The 19,779-nt window shown below is 45.0% G+C and overlaps 1 protein-coding gene across 4 annotated transcripts in view; it reads right to left on the bottom strand.

The window, feature by feature from the left end:
- The window catches only part of CILK1 (ciliogenesis associated kinase 1), a 27,931-nt gene extending 8,267 nt beyond the window's left edge, over positions 1–19,664 (bottom strand). Inside the window, exons 1-10 of one of the 4 annotated variants that reach the window (XM_075414677.1) lie at positions 19,463–19,664; positions 13,679–13,858; positions 11,766–11,820; positions 9,744–9,865; positions 7,773–7,852; positions 5,278–5,410; positions 4,661–4,832; positions 3,934–4,101; positions 1,294–1,590; positions 51–241 (exon numbers count right to left, since the gene is read on the bottom strand). In XM_075414677.1, coding sequence (XP_075270792.1) covers positions 51–241; positions 1,294–1,590; positions 3,934–4,101; positions 4,661–4,832; positions 5,278–5,410; positions 7,773–7,852; positions 9,744–9,865; positions 11,766–11,820; positions 13,679–13,779 — 1,319 coding nt within the window. In that variant the 5' untranslated portion in view covers positions 13,780–13,858; positions 19,463–19,664. Of the gene's footprint in view, positions 1–50; positions 242–1,293; positions 1,591–3,933; positions 4,102–4,660; positions 4,833–5,277; positions 5,411–7,772; positions 7,853–9,743; positions 9,866–11,765; positions 11,821–13,678; positions 13,859–17,773; positions 17,860–19,462 lie in introns of those variants that run through there. The other 3 variants (XM_075414678.1, XM_075414680.1, XM_075414679.1) reach the window with 3 other exon arrangements.
- Positions 19,665–19,779: the final 115 nt, after the last annotated feature.

The raw sequence follows: 19,779 nt of genomic DNA, 5'->3' as shown, positions 1-19,779 counted from the left end.
CTAAGGAAATAGGACCACAGAGCACACGGACATAAAAGAAACCAGCTTACCTACAAAGAGTTTCATCACTCTGCCTCTTCTTGTTTTTCAAGTCCATCCTTGTGACGGAAGGGCTGAAATTAAGGTCTTCCAAGTCATCCCAGTCTTCAGAAGTCTTCACTGTTCTAGCAAGATGTCCCCATCTTCGCCTAGTTTTTGGTTTAAGTTCACCATTTATATTCTCAGTCGCAGCAGATGTTTTCTGTTACAAAGATTGAAAAGAAACAAACCCACACACTTACACCATAGACCAGGTGACAGGAACAAAGAGAACTTTTTCCTGTCTCAAAGAGCAGTAGCGGTACTAGAGCTGTAACAACAAAATCCTAATCTTTCATTAAACATGCTAAGAACACAATCTAGCCTGTAGACACTACTACACATCTTCTGCATTTCTTCTTTTAATAAAGTATCTTGCACTGACAGAGAATAAATATCTTGGGTTTTAATTCCAGTTCTATTTATATTTCACTATATACCTCCCAATCAGCTAAGTTCAATCTTTATTTCTTGACTCATCTTAGGAGTACAAAACTGCACACACGTTCATGCTTCCACAACCCTGTCTCTAGACGCTTACAGAATGCATTTTTCTTGCAGGACAGCATAGGTACAATTTCATGCTCCTTCAGCCATTCAAGCTCATGAGTACATTTCAACCTTGTGCGACTGTGTACATGCGCAGTACAGACCCTACTCAAGACTGATCTCTTACCAGCAGCATTCACAGTCTGCTCTCGTCGTTTCTCTTATGAATCCAGTCTCCTTGTATTATCAACAGAAATTATAGGTTCTTATGCTGAAAGAAGAATCTCTTGTTTTCCACGGCCAGTGTAGAAGTGCAAAAGGACTATTACTTTCAGTCACATAAATTGGATGCCTCAAATGGATGAAGGCAATAGCCCCCCTCCCCCTCGCTCCAATACTATTTAGCCTAATACTTTTCTCTCTAGCATCAATCCCATTAATATTCTGACCACTGTACACCCTTTTAACTCATATGAAATCTCAGTGTCATCCTTTAAGTGGTGCTTCACAACAAAGGGAAGCATTAAGTGGCTTTGAAATGAGAAATCGACTTGTGTTAAAGCAACTGGATTTAGATTTCAACAGTTTCTAGCAGAAAGTTACACCTATTCTTTATTCCCATTTCCTGCCCTTTTAGTAAAGTATAAGAACAAGAAAAAGAAACACAATTAAGGAAAACCCAGGCAGTATATCAAGAAGTGTATCTTATGCTAGATGGACCTTTACCTGCTGAGGAACCTTATTGTGAATTGCAGGCAGAAGAACCTGGTTAGACTTGTCCTCCTTTAAGTAGTTACTCTGCTCAGCCCCCAAGTTGCCTGCTTTATATGGGTACACCAAGCGCTGAGAAGATTGGCTTTGTTGAACAGGCCTCGACGAAATGCGGGCATGAGGTTTCGGAGGGGGTTGTGCTGGAGGGACAGGCTTAATATGCAGAGACGATTTATTATGAAGTTCCTTCTGTTTCCCCAGTTCCTGAATGCCCAGGGCATGCCCAACCTGGAAGTATGGATATCGAAGTGCCTAAAACATAATGAAGATATTAGGATCCAACTTGGGAAAACAAATTTTTTAACCTACCCTAGCCCTATGTGATGGTACAACTTTAATTGCATTTTTTCTGGGGTGGGAAACAGCAGAAGACCCATCTCTCAAAGCTAGATTCTCGTGAGCACAATCCACTTCAGAATAATGCTGAAATAGTAGAAAAGTTTCAACAGATACCAAGTGGTCAGACATTGGAACAGGCTGCCCGGGGAGGTGGCTGAGTCCCCATCCCTGGGGGTGTTCAAAATATGTGTAGATGTGGCACTTCAGGATATGGATTAGCAGGCACGGTGGTGCTAGGTGGATGGTTTCACTTGATGATCTTAGAGGTCTTTTCCAACCTATGGTTCTATGATTATCAAATCCTCTGCAGGCTTGCACAAAAGGAAAACATTCTGCAGAATTAAGATACTTAACCAGCTACACGGCATCTAGAGGCATGTTTCGTTACGTGCTGTCTCTTCACGTGTATGTGTGCATGCACATATGCAAACACACGAACACCTGTCAGCACAGATTCTGCCATCAAGACTTCAATGACCCCAGAGACATCCCATCTCTTCCATTCTCCAAGACTGAATCAAATGAAAGAGCCCTCATGAAAATTAGCCTTTCTTTCTTTTGGAAGACATGTTGGTAAAAATCTCTTTATCCTGCCTCACAAGTAATTAAGGAGTTGACAGTAAAGGCAATTCATCTCTGCCCATCTTGCTCTTTCAAGTATACCCTTCTTCCCTTCCCAAACTCCTCTCACCGCAGGAAGCTTCTAAAAGCTCAGATTCCTCACCATATTTGTACCTTACTGTAAAACATTTGTTAATGCCTTTTAATACCAAGTTACAGTCGGTATTTTTTGCTTTTCATTACCTTTGAGAGTTCTTTATCTATTTTACTTGTTCACTGCTTTAACTAGCTTTAAAGCTTTTTATTACAATTTGTACTGAAGGTCTGATATAATCACAAAAGTTCAGCTATGGTCCTATTGAAGTCAAGTCAGATTTGAACCCAGAATCACACCTGCTTTTCAGAAGGCACCCTGCTCATTTAATTAGCTGGGTACTATGACTACAGTACTGATCTCTGGAATCAGCAGCTACTGTCAACATCAACAGGACCATTCTACGTGCAATACTGATGACTTGCGCTATGCAAGAATGTGCAGAATGCACCCTCAGCACGTTTGCTGATGACACCAAACTGGGAGGAGTGGCCGATACACCAGAGGGTCATGCTGCCATCCAGAGGGACCTCAACAGACTGGAGAAATGGGCTGACAGGAACCTCATCAAGTTCCACAAGGGGAAATACCAAGTCCTGCACCTGAGGAGTAACAACCCCATGCACCAGTACACGCTGGGGTCAACCACCTGCAAAGCAGCTTTGCAGAAAAGTACCTGGCAGACACCAAGTTGAACATAAGCTACCAGTATGTCCTTACTGCAAATAAGGCTAATGGTGTCCTGGGCTGCACGAGCAGGCGTGTTGCCAGCAGCTTGAGAGTAGTGATCCTTCCCCTCTGCTCCACACTGGTGATGCCACACCTGGAGAGCTGTGTCCAGTTTTGGGCTCCCCAGGAGAAGAGAGAGATGGACGTAACAGAGAGTCCAGTGAAGGGCCATGAAGATGACTGAGGGGCCAGATCAGTTCACATATGAGGGAAGACTAAGAGAGCTGGGGCTGTTCAGCCTGGAGGAGAGAAGGTTCAGGGGGATCTTATCAAAGCATGTAAATAAATACCTGAGGGGAAGATGCAAAGAAGATGGAGCAAGGCTCTTTTCAGTGGTGCCCAGTGACAGCACCAGAGGCAATGGGCACAAACTGTAACACAGGAGGTTTCCTCTGAATCTCACAAAACGCTTTTTTACTGTGAGGGTGACTGAGCACTGGCACACGTTTGCCTGGGGCAGGGGCATTGGACCAGATGACCTCCAGAGGCCTCTTCCAACCTCACCATTTTGTGATTCTGTGGTGCCTATCAACAGCAATCAAACAATGGCATCACAGCCTTTAGCCATACATCCTACCTCCACTCTGCTGCTATTCAGAGTGACTGGATTATACTTAATTCAGGTGTAATTCTTCACACTGTAGTCACACATTTGATCACTGAGCACACACCCCATGCAGCTGATCTTGCATGCAAATGACTAATGACTCTTTTTTAATTACTGTCTTTTGTCTTGCAAATCATTCTTGGCTTCTGCTCTTCTCCCTTCTAAGAACTGCACCCCTGAGCAACTGTTAAATGACTATAAAAGGTGTCTCGCAGTGAAAGGAAGCGTCATATGCAGGTGCAAGAAAAAGAAAACAGAACCAAACCTGACTAGCTGTCGGCCGCTTTTTGGGGTCCCACTGCAGCATGTCTCTCATGAGCTGCACCGCTTCACTGCTAGCGTTAGGTATGAGGGTTTTTAGGTTGTTAGGCACACACTGAGGCCAGCGAAAATTCATGGAGGCTGAAAGTTGGTAGCCTTCAGGCCAGTCATTCTGGAAGAATGAGATTTCCAATCACAAAGAAAGTTCAGTTGTAAAATATCACAGTGGCTAAGTACACTAGCATATATTCTCCTATCAGTAACAGACTGCGTCCAGCTTGCTCTAGACTGTTTTAAGAATTTCACTGGAAATTTTCACCTCAAACCTCTGCGAGAGGTAAGTCTTGCTTTACATCCTACCGAGTCAAAGGCATGAATGGAAACAGGAGATCAGAGTCTTACTATGATTCCAGTTTTTAGCCTCTTAAATCACAGGTTTATATGCAATATACAAGAATAAATGAAAATTACGCCTAATGAAATCACAGCCTAATGACTTTGCTGCTCAGGGGTCTACTCCTCCTCCTCTAATTGCCAGGCTTTATAGCATAATTACGTGATGCTTATTTCACAGAAAGTAAGTTTTAATTTAGTTTACTGTATCTGAGATCTATACCATACAACAGCAGTATGCGTAAAAACTGATTACTTTTATGCTTACTGCTACTGTGCCATTCTCTATTGTAGAACACCTCTAGTATTACTGCAGTGTGGAATGTCACTTTAGCTACCTTCTTTGGCGTTCCCAAGACTTGGCAAATCTTGAATATAGTATCAATTTCACTGGCGCCTGGGAAGAGAGGCCGCAGTGTGTAAACTTCTGCCATTATACAACCAACAGCCCAAATGTCTATTGGAGAACTATAGCTGGTGGATCTCAGAAGGACTTCAGGAGCCCTGTACCTGTAAGAGAGGAAAAAAAAGAGAAACATATCCCAACAATGAACACAATTTAAACAGACATATGTAAAATCACTCAGCTTTTCATCCTTTGCTAAGAGCAAACATCCCTTTAGAAGCTCCTTTCCTATACAGAGGACTTCATTTTACTTTTCTAGGATGCAGAATTAAAATGTATATAAGCTCTTGTAAGCTCTCTTATGCCTTTCCGACATGCAGTAATCCCAGCACGTCCCACCAGCCTTATCAGGCTCCCTCTTTGTTCCCGTGCTGCTGCCATTTGTAAACTGTCTTGCACTAACTGAAGCTTTTCAAATTCTGCCAAGCTTAAATAAAAGTCTCATAAAGAGGAGGCATCAAAAGTGGTATTACATTCAGCACAAATTTAACACTTTTTTAAAGGCTCAGCTATATGTTTCACACAATGTAGGTGAATACTAGCACTTACCATCTTGTGGATACATAGTCGGTGTAAGGAGGTCGAGATCGAATTTCTCGGGCTAAGCCAAAGTCTGCTATCTTCACAAGTTCTGGTCCCATGCAAAGGAGGTTTTCAGGTTTCAAGTCTCTGTGAAAGAACCCTAAAATTCAAAGAAATATTGATGTGCATTGCAATGCCAACCCCAGCTGTAGCCTTTATTTTCCACCTGGACTGTTTTGCTTTAGTTCTTATTGCTGAAGAATAGCACAACGCAGAGTTCAACAGAGCTAGTCAATATAACAGTTGTTCAACCAGACTGTGAAGAATAGTATACACAAATGGACTGTCTTACAACAAATCAGAGCTTTAAATCCGGTAGTTCCCTTTCAAGTAACACTTCTTTAACAAAAAAAAAATTATACCATTGTAGTGTTAGTTTCATTCCAATTGTGTTGGAAACTGCAATGAAGGCATCAAAAAATTACTTCAAAAGTTCTTTTAAACAGAATACAAATTAAAACATGAGGTGATTTTTTTGCACTTTGAAACTTCTTTTTAAATCTGAGAACATCACAATCCGCAAGCACTCAGCTACTCGCTGCCCTGTCAGACAGAGGATCTCAGCATATTTCTTCAGTGGTCTCTGCATTCAGCAAAACTTGATCACAAATGAGCATTTGGCAAGAGCTCTCTCAATACAAATGAGAGAAGAGGGCTAGAATATTACTGACTATCATCTCTGAAATTTGTTTCCACCCTTAGTCTGGAAAACTTGTCCTTACGCTTCTTTCTTGCAAGCATCAGCAACCCCTGTTTCCTGTATACAGCTCCCTCTGTAGTCCCTTACTAGAGCTCTATGACCTCCTTTTCAGAGACCTTTCAGCATCCTCAGCTTTTTCCATGGCCTTGAATATGCTCCCACTGAGAACAGAATAAGCATTCATGTAGGATGTATCTACATTGTCCAGTATAACTATATTAACTTCTGTTTGTCAGATTAACGCATGACAGCATTGAAGACACAGTGCTGTAGAGTTCTATCGACCAGCAGATTACCTCCTTCCTAGGGATATTAAATAGATGTTCTGGTGCCAGCTTGAACTACTGTCTCTTTATGGATCTCTGAGACAGAGCAATCAAGGCTGTTTTTAGCATTTAGTACAACCACTTATGTATTTTGCTGCACAGACAAGCAATGCACCAACAGAATGCTTTTGAGGCACCTTATTTCACGGCAAACTTGTAAAAAAAGCAATCAGTTGTGTATTCAAATATGAAAAGATGCTTAAGAGTTTGGATGGACAAAAACCAGAAAAAGTTTACTTGACAAGAATTTCTATGCCATATAGGACCAGAATAGAGAAATAAAGGGAGGGAAAAAAAAGTTCATGCAATTTTTCCAAAACTGTTGCAGACAGAATCTTGGGACACTCAGTCTTACATTGTGAGCCACAGGACCATCAAGACCATCCTGTCAGACTTGCCATGAATTTCCAGATCTTTATAAATACAGATTTGCAACATCTTTGCAGAAGTATCAGTCTAGTGTGTAGCAGGTCAGTGAAAAGAAACTTAGTTTTGACACAAAATTTTTCATTGTTTATACCTATAGCAAATTAAATAGCAGTAAAAGGTATTCTGAAAGGTTGTGATCCATTTGACAATTTATTAAAAAAGCGTGGCTTTGATTTTTGCACATAAATCTTACTATTTTTCTGGTTTTAATAATTTTTTCTCTCACTGGAACAGACTGGAATTTCTAGTTTGGTTTCAGAAGTGTATGCAAGCCCCATTAGAGTAGAGAATAAAGCCATTATCTTGAAAATGTTTTGTGAGACAAAGTTAAACATGTTCTTCAAATCAACTGCAACGCTGGTCCTGCAAGCCTTTTAATTCCAGGACTGTGGCCACTGATACTAGTTCTCTTCTGACAACCCTGAGAGCTGACCAGTCACATACACTACAGTGCATTTAGCAGGCAGAACTGCAGAGGGCAGCAAAACATGGTGAGGAAGTAATTTTTGTTATTATTTAAGTGGGTCTTGCTGCTACTGACTGGTACACCAGCTTTAGCTTTTGCCATTATTGTAAAAATTAGTTGGAAGACCATGCAATGAAAGCTGTTCATCAGTCAGACTTTATTACTTTAAGTGTATCTTACAGAGAATTGTATTTTATTCAGGTATCTCTGTGTACCTTGAGAAAACAGTAATTTTTCCTTTATTCTCAATCTGTCGAGAAATGTGCCCATTAACATCAGATGGGTTTTAGAAAATGGCCAGCTGTCAGTCTGAGAAAGTAGAAATCTACAGAAAAGGAACCGAGCAAACCTCCAGCCTAAAGTGTCAAGCAACTATAAAACATGGATATTTTCAGTAATCTGAATCTCTCACATAGTGCCATTCTTCTGATCGCTCCCTTTACTTGAGTTCGCAATGCAATTGTGAGCATACTCATTAGAAAACTTGCACAGACACTATCTCACTCTAACTCAAAATGTTTACAGCTAAAACATAACCTACCATGCTTATGGATAAACGCAAGCCCCTGCAGGATCTGATACATAATATTCCTAACTGTAGACTCAGGAAACAGTTTGTTTCTGTGGGATAAAAGAAAAGGGAAGAAGTAAATATTAATGATTAAGTTCACATATTAGCTTACGTTACTAATGAACCAAAGATAAAAGGTAACAATGACAATAGAACTGCTATATATATTTTAACTCTCATATAGGTTATTTCTCCTATAAAATTTACACAGTATTTGCCATATTACATTAAGACTATGTGACATCATGTTAAGACTACGTGGGACAGTGAATTACAACAGGGAAAAAAAGAAAATAAAAAAAAAAGAAAATTGGCCAAAGTGAACAAACTTTAACACATATAGGTCATCAAGACAGCAAGGGTTCATCTTAATTTAGTGCTTTGCATGCACTTTCTCTGGCCTCTCTTCTAAAGCACATGTAAGTCATACTTTCGACTTTACCTTGTTATTACCTAACAGCTGATGTGCTACAAGAGGCGATTCCCATAATATTCAGGCAAGAAGATCAGCTATAGCAGGCAGTTTAATGACAGGCTCTCTTACCAAGAGAGGATTCTGATCAAACAGCTCTGTACCAGCTGCTTCTGTGCATGCCAAAACACAGTATAAACAGGTCGGGGTGGAAATCAGTGACAATTTTGTTCAGAAAGAGCCTAACAGTGAATGAAGAAGACCGCCTGGGCCTTATTCAACTTCCCGAGCTTAATTCCTCACAAAAAACCCTGACCATCACATATTTCAGAAGTGAGATCAGCCACTAGAGTCAGCTTTTCATATCTGCTTATTTTTTAAAATTACAACAGAAAGAGTCATATTTCCTCTACAGTCCATTCCAGCAAGACTGCCAATTATAACTATGACTTCAGCAAATAAATCACATTCTTAAAGGTTTGATATATGCAATATACCAGTCCAAGGCCTAGCTAAACCATAGAGAATATGATGTGTAGCACACTTTTACAGACGACACTACCCTTTTTGTTTTCATAAGGAAGTAGGCTATATCAAGCACTTCTAAGAAATTCCTAAAGATAACTGGTTTGTATGTTATGCACTTGAACGATTTTCTCAAGATTCATCATTTCATATAATTAAAAATCAGCATCCATATGTAAATATGCATTTTTAGTTAACATTTTTCTATAACTGTGCATGCATAGCAAGTATTTTTATGCTTAAAACGGTATTTTACGCAGTATTCACAGAGATATACTACAACAATAACCTTTGCTAACTGAAGTAAGATTACTGTCATCTCCCGGGCTGAGTCTATGGTCCATAGAGAGAAAATGGCCTCCTCGGAGAACAATTCAAAGCAAGGAGCTGTTTGGCCCCAAATTATCCTCTGGAAGATGCTATCATTGTCCAAAGGCTAAAATTAAGACTTTATTAATGCTCCAGCAAATATCAAAAAGCTTGATTTTGTTGAAAATGCTGACAAACAGAATATACAGTCTTTGGATATGTCAGTTCATATTGCAAGGAAAAACAAAATTTCCTAGAATCCGTCCAGAATTTGACCCCTCATGATTACTGTTTCAACCACTTTTTATTTATTCATTCGAGGAAGCCAGAACAGAAGAGGTGGTGATACCATCCTCTAATAGAAAAAGCATTGCTGGTTGGAGTACTTACCTAGAACTCCAAAGTTCCAGGTTCGATGCCTCCTCAGCGTGAGGGCTGTTAAAAGCCCACAGTTCCTAACTCCCAAAAGAGCGCCCTACTTAGATGCCAGGTTAATCTGCAAAGAGACACTGGAAACTCTCACTAAACTGCTTTGGTGGCTCAAAGGTAACAGCCACTGCTTCTACCGCAGCTTTAAGCCATAGTGATCTCAGCCTAAACAGATGATCCAACATCCTTTGAAAAGTAAAGGGGTGTTAAAAGCAAATTACACAAGTAATTAATTTGTATCAGAAATCGGTGATGCTGTTACATACCTTTCTTTCATTAACTGATAAAGATTTTCCTTCATGTATTCAAACACAAAATACAGATGATCATTTTCCCTGATAACTTCTTTCAGCTTTACTACATTGGCATGGTTTAATTTCTTCAAAGACTAGAAACAGAAAATACAAATGGGATTTTACAAGGGTCTTACTCTAATGAAAAATCAAAAACTATTTCGCTGATGTAGAAGACTTGGCTTCAAAAATTCTTCAGTATTTTAAATAATCAGACAGTTCTGAGAACAAAGACCAGATGTCTGAGTACTACCAGATACACATACAGACTATGTATCAATATAATGCGCTGATCATTCAAAAGCCAGTTATCTGGCATCGCAGTAGGCACCAAAACAATTGCACGGCAGAATTCACACTCTTCCTGTACTTGCATGGGCAATAGTCAGGTTAGACTCAGGACTAAATAGAACCCTGCAAATTATTCCTTGGTATTGTGGATTAACCCTGGAGGGCAGCTGAGTTTGCTCATCTTCCCCAGTGGGATGGGGGAGAGCATCAGACAGGCAGAAATTGAGAAAACTCGTGAGTTGAGATAAAAGACCATTTAACAGGTAAAGCAAAAGCTGCACGTGCAAGCAAAGCAAAATAAGGAATTCACTCCCAGCTTCCCATTGGCAGGCAGGTGTTCAGACATCTCCAGGAGAGCAGGGCTTTATCACACACAACAGTTACCCGGGAGGACACACACCATCACTCTGAACGTCCCTCCCTTCTTCCTCCTTCCCCCAGCTTTTCCTGGTGAGCACAGTGTTGTAGGCGATTTCCCCTTGGTCAGCTGGGGTCAGCTGTCCTGGCTGCGGCCCCTCCCAGCCTCTTGCCCAGCCTCAGCCTACTCGCTGGCAGGGAAGCGTGAGAAACAGAGAAGGCCTGAGGTTGTGCAAGCACTGCTCAGCAACAACTAAAACATCCCTCTGTTATCAACACTGTTTTGGTCACAAATCCAAAACAGAGATCCGTACCAAGCTGCTATGAAGAATATTAACTCCATCCCAGAAAAAATCAGCATACTTGGGTCTTTATTCTCCCTTCTTTTTAGGTTTTCAGTGTATCCTACATTCATTCTTGCTGTAGCAACACAGTACCAATCTGTGGTACTGTAAGAAAAGTGACGTAGTTTTTCTGCATGTTTGCAACAGTGATAGCAAGGACTCAAAATTAAAGGAGGTCCTTAGAACATACCCCTAAAGCTTTGCCAGTGTCAGAACTTCATGCTAAATGTCTGCCCCCAAAGCAGCTACCCAGAAACAACTACATGTACAAAGTTTACTGCTGAGCAGAGGGGATGTGTTTTTAAGCTCTGAAAAACACACACCAACCAGCTCCAGGTTTTGTGATAGGAAAGCTCTCCTCACTCACCACTTGCTGCAAGGAGGAAGCAGGTCTCTACAACCAAGTGATTTTATGTAAGACTACAGAATTTGAGTAAGAATTTTTATAAGACTGCAGACACTCCGTCCAAATGCAGAGCCAGCAAACAGAACTGTAATGCCATATGCATATCCAATTTGGGGTTGTTCAGCCTGGAGAAGAGAAGGCTGCAGGGAGACCTTTTCACAGCCTTTCAGTACCTGGAAGGAGCTTATAAGAAAGATGGAGACAAACTTTTTAGCAGAGCCTGTTGGGATAGGACAAGGGGTAATGGTTTTAAACTAAAAGAGGGTAGATTTAGACTAGACAGAAGGAAGAAATCTTTTACAATGAGGATGGTGAAACACTGGCACAGGTTGCCCAGAGATGCCCCATCCCTGGAAACATTCAAGGCCAGGCTGGACAGGGCTCTGAGCAACCTGATCTAGTGGCAGATGTCCCTGCTCACTGCAGGGGGTTTGGACAAGATGGACTTAAAGGTCCTTTCCAACCCAAACTATTCCATGCTTCTACGTAACAGCTCATGTTGGGGGAAGTTTTTGATAAAAAGGGTGGGAAGAATTTGATGTTACCCCAAAATGTGACAGGGATTGTCTAAAGACAACCATTGAATGAAACAAATACCTTAACCTCTCGAAGGTTCATGCATTCCTCCCAGGAATAAAACTTTCTCTTCATTCTACAATAGTAGAGTGGAAAGAATGATTAATACATGCTCGACATCAGCTGGTCTTAGACTCGTCTCATCACATCTTCACAGTTCAGTTCTTCCATCAAAATATAAGGTGTTACCTCCTTTGTCAAAAAACTTTACATCTCTAGACAAGCTACACTCTAACGCAAGTTAAAAGCATTACTATTACACAGGATTGCCTTTTTTGTGTATGTCTCTTGCTGCAAAAATTTCAGAGCCTTCACCAAGTCCAGGCATGCTATTTTTCTTTCCAGTATACAATGTGGTGGAGTAAGAAGAACAGGGGTTACAACAGTTATGAACAACTGACTGCTTTGAGACAAATCTAATGAAGACCAAATTAAACCACTTCACTGGGTCTCCAACCTTATTGCATTGTTCTTGCTCCTCTTATCTATATTTTGATTCCTCTGTTATTTCAAAACCTTTCCCCTCTAAGGTGCACTTCTTCAAGTGTTCACTGCTCCCCGTGTTTCCCTCTCGCTTGTGAGCTGCATCTATCACGTCAATTGCTTTTCTAATTCTGCCTTTCCCTTCAAGCTTATCAGCAACTCTGCTCTAACACAAGCAAACTGTGTGGCAGACCTGCTTTCTCCTAAGCCAGAACAGAACTCTGAACATAGTATTTGTGTGTAACGTATCATCCTATTTGTTCATATGCGTTTGGATTGTGACTCAGTTCTGTCACACATAACTCTATGCTTTAGGACCAACGGGACGAAGGCTTACGTGTACACACACACACAGAATAGCACAGATTAAATTTAGAAAAACACCCATCTGCTTCATGTCTGGATTTCGGAAGGAGTTAGGCACCCTTTGAAGATCTGAGCCTTTGTCAATTCAGTATTACTTATTGTTGTAGTCAAGTTCCAGTCTGATATCAGCTCTTATAACTAGAATAATTTAAGAACTACAATCCCTTCATTTCATAAAGCGGTCTGGATTTTTTTTTTTTTTTAAGCAGCGTTTTTACAGTTACTGTCTTCTGTGTTGAGCCACCAGGCCGCTTCTATTCTTGGTAATGGATTGGCATTAACGTGTAAGCTAAGGGAGTACCATCTTCTATTTTTTTCTGAAATTTTCGACTTTCTACCCTGTTGCAAAACAAAAATCGAGGGCGCCTCTGGTAAGGTTCGATGCAGGAAAAATACCCTCAGCACACAGGATTCAGAAAGTTCCTGAAGCCAGCTATTGACCGTTCACACAAAACAGCATTGTACTGAAAGCTCTTCTGACAACTATGTCCCTAGGTCACAGTCGGTATTTCAGGAAAGTGCCTGCAATGCTTTACAGCTGTCTCTTACCACAACTAGGACAAATAAGCTATTTACAAACTGAGGTCACTGCTGAAGCAGCAGAGAAAATCAAGTGAATTTCTCCAGGAATTTTATTAAAATCTTAAGCTGAAAAGACCAAGACATAACAGCGTATAAAGATACAGATAATGGACAATGAGATCCATTGTGTTAATTCTCACTGCAGTATTAACATTACACTGGAAATTAGACCACGAAATGTATGTTCCATGCAAGCAGCGGGGAAGGGGCTGCAGATTCCAAAGCAGCATTGCAGAATACTCTAAACAATACACACAATACATGTTTGACTGCACACAGTAGTAGAGCACTGTTACAATAAGCCTATATGTCTCACACTCTTTGCCTTCTGCTGGGGCTGTGGAGCTGCAAGAAACTTGAGCTATGCACGCTGCCCCAATACAACTCCAGATATAAATGCTGCGCGGAGCGTGAAGTACTCAAACCAGCATGATCAAGTGATGCAGACCATGGAACGGAAAAATCTGGCCATCTGCTGTTAAGTAACAAATGAAAATACTTACTTTTTAATGGCTATTAGCTCTCCAGATTCGATGCTTCTCCCTAGGAGGACAGAGCCGTAGGTCCCATCACCAAGCTGTCTGATGGTTGTGTACCTATTCATGATGAGGATCCTTCAGCTGCAAGCGCATTTCAGTCCGTAGTGTTTCCTGTGTTTCTCCTCCAAGTGTAACCAGTTCTTTCTGTGGCAGCATAAATACAGAGCACTCAGGACAGTGAGAACAGTTGCATGAATCATGTTTTCAAGACTTAGCCTTTGGTCTGAAAGCACAGAACACAATCAGTTTGATTTCTGTACCCTTCCAAGATTGCTTGCTTGCAATTCTCGTCCAAGAGATACTCCTTGTAAGCTGTACACAAACACTTGTCCTACTCTCTCACCAGAAAGGGCCAGCCTGTATCTGGATGTAACTGGGTATGCTCCCCAAACCACTCTTATGCTAAAGCTAGAGGCACTTTACAGCAAGCTTGCAGGCAGCCCTAATGGGAGAAACTATTACTGAAAGCAGAAGATAAAGTCTCATAGCTTGGAGAAAACAGTTTGCTGTCAGAAAAATGAAGCATTGTAGTAAAACAGGAGGGAATCTGTTCTAGCCAAATTATTAGCCATGTAAGCCATCATCTCACAAGTCGTATTCTCATTAGTTAAGACAAACCAATGTCCTGACTTTCCATAAGGTCTTATACTAGGGATACAGGCATACGTATTCCCTTAAACAAAGTCTTCAGAGGAAGAAACTTATGTCAGATAAGACCAAACATATTTCACCACAGTAGCCCTAAGCATGAATCAAGTCTCTAGAAGTAGTGGCTACATCAGATTATCTATCCAACCTTTCGTCCTGACACTGCACGAACAGTAGAATCACAGAATTGTAGACCGGTTTGGGTGGGAAGGTACCTTACAGATCACCTTCCACTACACCAGGTTGCTCAAAGCCCCATCCAACCTGGCCTGGAACACTTCCAGGGAGCAGGCAGACACAACTTCTCTGGGACAACCTGTTCCAGTGTTTCACCACGCTTATGGTAAAAACTTTCTTCCTTCTATCTAGTCTAGATCTACCCTCTTTTAGTTTAAAACCATTGCCCCTTGTCCTATCCCAACAGGCCCTGCTGAAAAGTTTGTCCCCATCTTTCTTATAAGCTCCTTCCAGGTACTGGAAGGCTGCTGTAAGGTCTCCCCAGAGCCTTCTCTTCTCCAGGCTGAACAACCCCAACTGTCTCAGCCTTTCCTCACAGGAGAGGTGTTCCAGCCCTCTGACCATTTTTGTGGCCCTCCTCTGGACCCGCTCCAACAGGTCTATGTGTTTCCCACCCTGAGGGCTCCAGAGCTGGACGCAGGACTCCAGGTGGGGTCTCACCAGAGCAGAGCAGAGGGGCAGAATCCCCTCCCTCAACCTGCTGGCCACGCTGCTTTTGATGCGGCCTAGGGTATGGTTGGCGTTCTGGGTTGTAAGCAAAAAAGTTCTTATTTACTCATTTAAACTAATTGTTGCTAATATTTCCTACACTTCAGTCTAGAACAAATGTGACCTCTTCTATGTACATTAACCATGCATTCGGAATACACCAAAATTTCCCTGCAATGAGGGTTTGGTCCCTGCATTCTGTTTTTCTCCAGCTCTAAGATGACAGCAATATTCACAGCTGGTGATTTTTGCCTGCTGTAACCTGCATTTAACCCACATTTCCACTTTTTTTTTTTTTTTGTAGCAGCCTTAAATCTGTCCTCCATCTTGCCTGATTTCAAAACCAAATTCTGATTTTGAAAATAATGGGATTATGTTGCTTGAACTCTGAGCTGACATCAATGCAGAGCCACAATCCTGTCAACACAAGATGTTGTGGAGATCCTGTTTTCAGTCTTCTAAGCCTTTTAGTCCTACTAATACTGATACAGAAACAAACAAAGAAACAAAAAATAGGAAACGTGATGTTAATACACCTTTTGACAACTGTACACTTCATGTGTGAAAAAGAAACCACATGTCTCTAACGCTATTTGAGACACTGGGTAGTGTCTCAGACAGGCAGAAGGAACTGCCCTCTAGCAGCACCCGTTTCTCTTCACACTACTACAGAGAACCACGACTAAGCACCTTAGAGACCTAATCCCATATTTTGTACTAGTTGCTGAGGAACACAGAGCCTGTCCATAAAACAGCACTTTGGAGTACCAGTTTCTTTTTGGCTGGTTTTCAAGCTGTGCACCTGCATAGCATAAAGCCACGTTTAGGCAATGTTCTGCATCCAGGTCGAAAAGCTTTGGTTACTCCAGCTTCCAGCTGGTCAACGACTGGATGGCAACTCAGAAGCCGTGGCTCCCAGTCCTTTATTCAGATCCTTGGGAGAAAATTACAAACAACAACAAAGCCTGGCATGGTCTCCTAGTCTGAAAATGTGATATTTAGTAGTATCCAAACAGGTAATTTTATACAGTAGCTACAAACTGAAACAGATGGGACTTAGGGATTTCTCAGCACATACTCCCCTAATGACAAAGTTCTGAATTTGTAATCATAACAGATGGGACAGCTTACAACCCACGGACCATCATGCTGTCCCTGGCTTACCATTCACGTAACCCTTTCCAGGGACTGTGACTGCAGAGAGTGGAGGAGCATCTTTGCCTGATGTTTGGTAACCACAGCAAACCAAAAGAAGCAGAATACTGCTAGCACATGACATTGCTGGTAATGATCACCTGCAGCTATCATGGACAGACGGTTTGTCTGATGCCTCTTGAATAGATGAAGTGGTGAACATAGCTGCCTACTCCTCACTGGGGATAATAATGCAAGCCCCTCTCCTTTCCACAGTCACCGATTTTCACTAAACTTGTAAGAAATAATCTTTGCAATTCCAGCTCTGCCACTGAATGTGAGCAAAACAGACAAATTAATTGAAATACTTCTGAGACATAAAGCAGAGGCAAAGATCCTACAGAGGAAAAAACAGACAGAAAATACAGATTTCAGTGAGGAATGCACGTTAAGAAAATATGCCAGGAGGCACAGAAGTTAACACGGCTCCTATGGAAGCACAAATCCACCTGCACGAAAATCTAGATAAACTTTTCCACCTAAATAAAGTTTTCTCTGGTTAGTTAAATCAGTACCATTTCCTGCTGAGCTTAACAGCGAAGCTGTTTTCAAAAATCTATCTCACTGTGCAAGATTTATGTTCCGTCCTTATCACCTGCTGTCTCTCACCTTCGGCTATGGGAATAGACTGAACTGGCCTCCCGGTTCAGTGAAGTCACCCTCACAGGGGGTGACTGTACCACCTAAGTGGAGTCTCAGTGAAACCACTGACAGGAGCACAAGGCAGGCAGTTTGCAGAGCTACACCATGTATCATCTAGCCTAGATTCTAGTCTAGAACTGCAATCTAGGCAAATTCACATCGTCAGAGGATGTAAATACAAACTGCAAAACTGTCTCAGAGTAAAAGAGTGTGTTGACACCACACAGAAAAAAGTAAAAGTTTTATTTTTCACCATATTGTAACACCGTGTTCAGACTCCACCTCACCAATAAACATTTTTTTAATTCTCCCCACGGAAATCAGCCAGCGAACCCCCTTTTGAGACAAGCCTAAGGCACTGCGTCCAGACCGCGTTCTGCCCCCCGGTGTAACTCCGGCTCCTTCGCTCAGGTACGCTTTAGGTAAGCACCCCCTCCGCCCGCGGGGCCGACAACTGGGACTGCCTCGCTCCCCGCCAAGCCTGCCGAACGCCAACAAGTGAGCGCGGAGCAGGCGGCGCCTGGGGCTCCTTCTGCGCGGAGGCAGCCGCCCGGAGGAGTCACCAGCGGGACGCCCGGGGAGCGGCCGGCCCCGACGCTGTCCCAGCAGCCCGCTGCCTGCCCGCCAAGGCCTCGGCGGAGCCCCAGCGGCCGCACGCCAAGCCCCGGGGCAGCGGGGGGGGGGGCAGCCCCGGGCCGTGCGGGAGACGGCGGGAGGGGAGCCGCGGGCCCCGCGCCGCTCCGCCGCCACGGGCCCGGCCGCGGCCCCGCCCGGGCCTCCCGCCGAGGCGCCGACGGGCGCGGGCAGCCCCGCTCCCGCCGCTGCCCGTACCGGGACGCCGCTACTCACGGGTTCTCCCTGCGCCCGCCGGCCGAGCCCCGGGCCCCGAATGGCGGCGCTGGGGCTCCCGCCGCGGCCCTCTGGCTCCGGGCGCCCGCCGAGCCCATGGCGCGGCCCCCGGCCCCGGCCGCTCCCCGCCCGCCGGTGGCGGGGCTCCCCGCGGGGGGATAACGCCCCACGACGGCCGCGGGCCGGGCCGGCCCCCGCGGGCTGGAGGGAGGGAAGAAGGGCGGGCGGCGAGGGCCCGGGCGCCAGGAGGGGCTCAGGGGCCCCCTCAGAAACCGGCGGCTGGCGGGGGGGGGGGGGGGGCAGGAGGAGGCGGCGGAGCAGCTCCGCCACCGCTGCCAGGGAGGGGGGGGCGGCTGAGCTGGGCTTTAACGGAATTAACAACAATAATTAACAATTCCTCTGATGACGGGGCTCTCCCGCATCCCCGAGAGCAGCTTAAATACCAGAACAGGAAGGCAGAGAGCTCTGGATGCCCAGCACACCCCCCCCCTCCCCCAAGAGAGGTTAGTCTCTACATTTCTTAGCCTGAAAAAAGGCCAATAATAAAGAGTTAAATTCCCTCCGAAGGACAGGCACGACTCCCGGCGAAGCCAGCGGGAGCAGCGCACGCTCACTCAGAAGGATTTCTGCTTTAAGCCACCCTTATGACATCTCACGCGCACACACACATCAGCGCCCAGCCCCAGCACCCTGCTGCTCTGTTGCTGGAGGCAGGGCCGCTTCGCTCCCGGAGGCACACGCACACCCAGGCAGCAGAAAAGCCCGGCAGCTTTGACTCCTCCAACCCCAGGTGAGCAGCAGCACTAAAGACAACCAGCTGTGTTCACGATAACCCCAGCCGTGCTGCTGTCGTCTCAACCCCTCACAGAATCATAGAACTCTTTGGGTTGGAAGGGACCTTTAGGGGTCATCTAGCCCAGCCCCCCTGCAGTGAGCAGGGACATCTGCAACCAGACCAGGCTGCTCAGAGCCCTGTCCAACCTGGCCTTGAATGTTTCCAGGGATGAGGCCTCCACTGCTTCTCTGGACAACCTGTGCCAGTGCTTCACCATACTCGGGGTAAAAAATTTCTTGCTTACATCAAGTCTAAATCTACCCTCTCTTAGTTTAAAGCCATTGCTCCTTGTCCTACTGCAACAAGCCCTGCTGAAAATATTTTCCCCATCTTTCCTATAGATCCCCTTCAGGTACTGGAAGGCCGCTGGAAGGTCTCCCTGCAGCCCTCTCTTCTCCAGGCTGAACAGCCCCAACTCTCTCAGCCTGTCCTCATAGGAGAGGTGTTCCACCCCTTGGACCGTTTTTGTGGCCTCCTCTGGACCCGCTCCAACAGCTCCATGTCTTTCCTGTGCTGAGGGCTCCAGAGCTGGATGCAGGACTCCAGGTGGGGTCTCACCAGAGCGGAGCAGAGGGGCAGACTCCCCCCCCCTCGCCCTGCTGCCCATGCTTCTCCTGATGCAGCCCACCGTACGGGTGGCGCAGGGCCCGCCGGCCCCCGGCAGCTTCCCCAGCCCTCCCGCCCGGACCGGCACCCGCTGGGTCTGCCAGCCCGCGCTCTCCCCTCCGCAGCCCTGGCCTGCCCCGGGCTGGAACACCCGGTGAGCACGTAACGGCTGTTCACGGAAGCGGGCGGGCACAGGGCAGGGGACCGCGGGCTCACACGGCTTCGGCAACGTCAGGATCGGTACGAACCCCTCCTCCGGTACCCGGTGCTCAGGTCGGTCCGTAACGAGGCCCCGGCCTGACCGCCGTCACAGCGGCTCCCGCGCCGAGCCCTGCTCCTGCCAACACCGGGCCGAGGGGGCGGGAGGCCGCCCGGGGGGCGCGGACATGGCCGCCTCCCCTCGGCTCCCGCACCGGAGCGGCGGCGGAGCGCAGGGCCGGGCCTCCAGCCCCGGCGGCGGAGAGGCCGGGCCGAGCGGCGGGACTACGCTTCCCGGCAGCCTCTGCGCCGCCGGGCGGGAGCGGCCTGGGAAAGCGCCGCTTCCCCCAGGCGGCGCGGCCGCGGC

The sequence above is a fragment of the Opisthocomus hoazin genome, chromosome 2, assembly GCF_030867145.1.
Source record: "Opisthocomus hoazin isolate bOpiHoa1 chromosome 2, bOpiHoa1.hap1, whole genome shotgun sequence".
Lineage (NCBI taxonomy): Eukaryota > Metazoa > Chordata > Aves > Opisthocomiformes > Opisthocomidae > Opisthocomus > Opisthocomus hoazin.
This window is presented reverse-complemented; position numbering and strand designations above follow the sequence as displayed.